This window comes from Nanorana parkeri, unplaced genomic scaffold, assembly GCF_000935625.1.
Source record: "Nanorana parkeri isolate BGI_ZX_2015 unplaced genomic scaffold, ASM93562v1 scaffold174, whole genome shotgun sequence".
NCBI classification, from domain to species: Eukaryota; Metazoa; Chordata; class Amphibia; order Anura; family Dicroglossidae; genus Nanorana; species Nanorana parkeri.
Window position 1 is genome coordinate 1,514,963 of NW_017306442.1, and position 6,000 is coordinate 1,520,962.

Consider the following 6,000-nt stretch of genomic DNA (forward strand, 5'->3'; position numbering starts at 1 on the left):
CTGAACGCGCTACAGAAAGGCCTACGCCCAAAGAAGTACATGTACTTCTTTGGGGCGTTTTGGTCTCGCGTTTCCATTGGGATACAGCCAAGTAGCCCTCGGAAACACTTGTTTGTCACCGCGAATCGCGGTAAAAACGTGCGACGCGAAATGCGCATATTCAATACGCCTAGGTGTGAACCCAGCCTTATAGTTTCCCAGTGTGAATTGCTCTGCAAATTCTTTTTATAAATACACCACCCTTAGTGTTAGCTTGCAACAGGAAATACTTCTACTGGTATGATCTTCGGTTACAAAGAGCAACAGATTCAAAAGAAAAAAAAAGATTTAGAAACTATATACAGTTAGCCATTTCCAGGGTCCTTCTAATCCTCTTGTATGGAATTGTATTGCACCTGTACTGTCTCCCTGTATTGTGTAAAGTACTGCACAAACTGTTGTATGTAAATCCTGCATTATCATAATAATAATTATTATTATTACTGTATTATTATTAATAAAACATTATCATTGTTATTATTATACATAACATTACTATTAATACTAATATTGTTTTTATTATAAAAAAAACATTATTATAAAAAAATAACATTATTATAAAAAAATAACATTATTATTAACAACAATAATCTTCATCATCATTATCATAAAAATGTTTTTCCAAAAATTCTGAAAAATACATTTAGGGTTTACATACACTTTAAATATTAAACCTCTCTATTTTTTAGGGTTCTTGCATTTTTTTAATGTTAGTGGCAGTTTTGTTTTGTGTCTGGAGTAGCAGCTTTAAAAGAACTTATCTAAGTGAATTGACTTTAGTGTTTCCAACGCTCCAGTTTCTACTGACAGACTAAATATTGCAGCAGCCTACAAAATACCTCCCGTTCGGGTGTCAGTGACTGCTACTACTGCCTGACTTGTCCCCCTCGGCCTCGTCCGCAGCATTTCCCTCATTGCAAATTAGGTTTTTAGCCGACAGATGTTGTTCGTATCTCCATTGTAAGTCTAGCCAGTTAAACACATTTTTTTCTGGTAATGAAAGTTCTGGAACTTCATTTTTTTTAAAACTTGACTCGTTTTCATTCCTGATTCCGCGAGCACTTGACGAAGATTTATTGTGGCTGCGGCTCTGTAATGGACCTCTGAGGAAGGCAAATGATGACTGGCAGTTTAATCAATCCGCTCTCTCCAGTAACCAGGCAGGACAGATGGAACATTATATGTAATCACCTACTTTTCCAATTTACTTTAGTCATAGCCATTGATTAGCGGGCCATTTTTTTTCCCTTTTGCCTTATGTCAAAATATTTTTTTAAAAAGCAACTTTTTTCTTCCAAATATACAAATGAAAAAAAATTGCTTTGGCTTTTGGGTCAAATTACCTTTCCTGATTGTTCTGTGGAATTAGCTATCAAGAGCTCGGAGCGCTGTTATTGTAGAAGGTTCGTTTGCGTTGGAGCTGTAACAATGAAAATTAGTGCTATTCAAAGCCAATTTCAAGATTTTCAACGTCTTCCCTCTAATGCAACATTTCTCAATCTTATTCAGTCAAGTCACCCTTTAAAAGTATGCAAATTTTGAGCCACCCCAGTCTAAAATGTAAAAAGATCGGAATCTAAGATGCGTGACCCCCCTCCAAAATTCATACCATAGCCAGACCTTTACCCTATTTAGGGGCCCAGTATGAATTTTAAAGAGTGACCCCATGCAAAAGCAAAAATGTCCATGATGGCCTTCATTCACAGGAAGTGGGCTGAATGATACTGGGTTTCATTCAACCCGGAGGAGAGTAACATCTAGTGGAGGAGTGAACTTTCCTTGGTGGATTGCACTGGATTAAAGGCGAGTATCGAAGTCTGACTTTTTTATTTTAACTAGCTGTGGGATTTTCTTCTTGAAATTATTGTGAAACTTAAAGAAAATCTGTACTGGTGGGACATTTAAGGTGCCCTTACTGAACTCTCCTTCTAAAACTGTTAGTTGCCTGTCTTCCTTGCCAATTCTATGGCTTCAGTATTTTTTGCATCATTGACCCGGAACAAGTGTGCAAATCAGGAGCTCTTTTTTCAGACTTCACTGGTTGCTTGCTTGTCATGGGTCCTTGAAACCAGACATGGGTCATTGAAACCAGACAAAGCCAGGCTGTTAGGCCTGGTTCACACCTAGGCATTTTTGAGCAGTAGTAGAAGCACTTTTAGTGGCACAACACAGACACACACAGCCCTGTGGCAGGCCACTCCCCTTCTCTCTTTGATTGATGACAGAAGCAGCCTATGGCTCCTCTGCCATCAGTATCCTCCCCCTGCAACCACTGCCAGTCAAAACACGCGTCTTCATGTGCCCGTGTTTTCACATGTGTAAAAATGTACCAGACGCCCATAAACGTGCAAATAACTACACGCTGAACCCATGCATACAAACGCGCACAAATGATGCTGCCTAGGTGTGAACCAGCCCTTAGGATTTACAGATGGTTGTTCAGAGAGCAGTGATAAATACATTAGTTGCTGCAGGTGATTACACTTGGCAATTTGCAGCTTGCCTCATCCAGGTAAAAGTGCATGTCAAGCCAAAACAGAATTTACGCTTTCCTTCTCTAGGTAAAACTGGAAAAAGAAAGTCTTGGCTATATATTTATACTGTAAGGTGGTCATGTGCAGGGGGCGTCCCAAGGCCACATGTCACCGGAAGCGGAGACCGGGTGACACCCTGCCGTGACATCAGCGAGCATGCGTGGCCTTCTAATTGACACCTGCTGGTGGCCATCTTAGTGATGGATGCGGGCAAAGAGAGGAGAGGACATTCACCCGGTGGGATGAGGTATGCCACCGGGTATCCTCCTCTCTCCTGACACTGTTGGGCTCTCGGTCCATGACTGACTTTTTAGAGGGGGTGACACCAAAATGACAGTCATTTTGGCGTCACTACTCCAATGGTGTCACCCGGGTGCGGGCTGCACCCCCGTTGTGACGCCACTGGTCATGTGAACATGAAATGGGATGAATAGGATTTCTCCAACATACCATACACTGTAACTCAACTGATTACTGCTAAAGATTTACTAACCGCTCATTCAGTTTATTGCTGATTCAGTATAATCAGTTAATAGTGATCAATAAATGGCTCCATGCTGTTTTATGAGTTTGTACATTTGAATATAGAAATAATGCGTGTATGAAAAATGGTTTGATGGTCGTCCATTGTGCACATTACCAGCCTTTTCAACTTCATAAACAGTCAGTTCACAAGCTAATAACATTAAGTTATTTATAGAAATCCAAACAGCTCCGCTGTAGAATATTTGTTTCATTTCCTCTATTCAGCAGTGTAGGTGTTATGGAGCTCTGATTTCACTGCAGGAGATTTGCGAGCATAAAATAATAGACTTCCGAAGACGTCGTGCTCATATTTCCAGTTTGAATTGGTTGGCTGATTGACAGTTGGTTTGTGTATGTTGGAATTGCAGAGTAGCCTGTATGTTGATGGCACATGACATGCATAATTCACAGTGATCCATGCATTTATTGCAGCTCTTCTCTCTTTTTGGCAGGGGTGTGGGCTGCATATTTGTAGAAATGATCCAGGGTGCAGCTGCTTTTCCAGGAATGAAAGACATACAGGACCAACTGGAACGAATATTTCTGGTAAGTCTGTTTATTTCCTTATCATATCTCTGCGTTGGTTATTATTCATGAGATTCGGGATGGACAGTCTTATAAAATGCATGTTGCTTTCGTTAGAAACATACATGTATGCCCTTCTCAGTTTAATTGGTCTGGTGTCCTTAGGAATATGAGATACATAATGCATTTCCCAGTTACAAACTAGGATATCCTTCCACATTTGGGAAAAACAATATCTATAGGTAAATGTATTTATATTGCCTGTACCCCAAAAATATTACCGTGCGTTCATTTTTGGGGGACCACCTTTTAGCTTTGGTTACGGCACACATTCCCTGTGGTATCGTTTCGATAAGCTTATGCAATGTCACAACAACATTTATTTCATTTTTCACCAAGATCTTGTAGTGATGATGGGAGAGTCAGACCACCGCATAACGTCTTCACCAGCACATGCCAAAGATTAAGGTCTGGACTCTGTGGTGGCCAATCCATGTGTGACAATTATGTCTCGTGCTCCCTGAACCACTCATCACAATCTGAGCCCGATGGATCCTGGCATTGTCATCTTGGAATATGCCCAATGTGCCATCAGGGAAGAAAAAAATCAAATAATGGAAAAATCTGATCATTTGGTATATTCAGGTTGGCAGTTGACCTCATTTGTTGAGGACATAACATTGCTGAACCTAGACATCACCAACTGAAAGCAGCCCTAGATCATAACACTTATCCAGTAGGAGGCTCTTACCTATTTGCTTAGCTAAATCTAAGTAGTTACTTTTGTGTGGCCAGGCAGTGTATATTCTACCAGTCAAAGGTTTTGGAACACATTTTTTGCAGTTTTTATTGATCTTTAAGTGGTTCAAGTCCAGTGAATAACTTGGTGCAAAGGTAAGCAGTAACCAGGGGTTAAAAAACAATGTACTGTATTTGCTGCCGTATAAGGCGACTGGGCGTATAAGACGACCCCCCTAATTTTTCTGTTAAAACATAGGTTTTGTGTTATACTCGTCGAGTGTGGCTCGGGGTTAATTGTCAGTACCATAAGCGGTAACCCCGAGCCACACTCGGGATTACAGTCTCTTACCTTGTCCACGATCTCCGCTGTGTCCTCCGTGTTCCGGGTTCCATCCCTTACGAGCGTCCGCGTTGCAGGGGAACAGAACCGCCGGCAATTTTAAAAGTAAAAAAAAAAAAATGGAACAAAAACGAAAAAATTTAAATAAAATAATCAGACCGCCAGGGAGGCTAACCTGTCAGCCCGCTGGATGTGCGGTAATACTGTATGTACGGTAGCTTCGGCTACATACAGTATACCGCGCTGAGCCAATCACGGCAGGCTTTGTATTCATTAATAGAATACATGGCTCGCCGTGATTGGCTCAGCGCGGTAAACTGTATGTAGCCGAAGCTACTGTACATACAGTATTACCGCACATCCATCGCACATTGTGTACCCGGTGTATAAGACCCCCGATTTTCGGGGGATGTTTTTAAGACTAAAAACGCGCCTTATACGCCGGCAAATAGGGTAGGTTATAAAAAACTTTAATAGCTTTCAACCTTAAAAAATCTAAATATTTTAGGGCTGTAAACTTTAAAAGTGTAGGTCTTCCTTTAGATAAATTGCAGAGAAAGGCAACGTGTCAGTGAGTACAGTATCTTACATGATCAAAAGGCAGTGACTCTGACATGAATAAAAGCCACAACCGAATCAGAAAACAAGTTTTTGGTAATCAACAGGTAGCTTGATAGGTGCCTCAGAGGACAACATTTTCAAGCACAGCTTAGCAGTGGCCAATGTACGCAAGTCTCACTTTCATCTGTCAAGAGAAGTCCTCAAGCTGTAGGTTGGACAGGTTAAGCGACTGTTAGGAAGCCATTGTTAATATGACAAAATAAGCAATAGAGGATTATCCTGGCCAAAATCCACCGCCAGCGGACTACTGAAAACTGGAAGAAGGTCTTGGATTGATAACTCAGAATTAGACATGCAGGGCTTATACACACTTGAGTAAGCTATTTTTCCAAACAATATTTCGGCAGTGTGTGTCACTAACTATCAAACATGGAGGAGGAAACGCAATGGTCTGGGACTCTTTTACTGGCTGTACTCACAGATACAAGTACAGATACATTTTTGTTTTATTGTCATGTGACAGTTTTTCTAAAACAATACAGAGTAATGATTTCAGGACAGTGGTGGAGCGCCAGAGCCAGGTCCCAGCTGCAACCGCTGCAACCCTGGTAGTTCTCATGAAAATGCCAAGTATCGGCACTACTATCTGAACATCCTAACTAAAAATATTATTATTATATTATATTATATATTATTATTATTAAAAATGCATTCAGGTATCTTAGCTATTAACAA

General features: G+C 40.7%; 1 protein-coding gene across 3 annotated transcripts in view; it reads left to right on the top strand.

Annotated features, from left to right (window-relative positions):
• CDK14 (cyclin dependent kinase 14) overlaps positions 1-6,000 on the top strand; it is a 387,005-nt gene that overhangs the window by 225,973 nt on the left and 155,032 nt on the right. For all 3 annotated transcript variants that reach the window (XM_018554836.1, XM_018554835.1, XM_018554837.1), the window contains one exon: positions 3,551-3,644. In XM_018554836.1, coding sequence (XP_018410338.1) covers positions 3,551-3,644 — 94 coding nt within the window. The remainder of the gene's footprint in view (positions 1-3,550; positions 3,645-6,000) is intronic.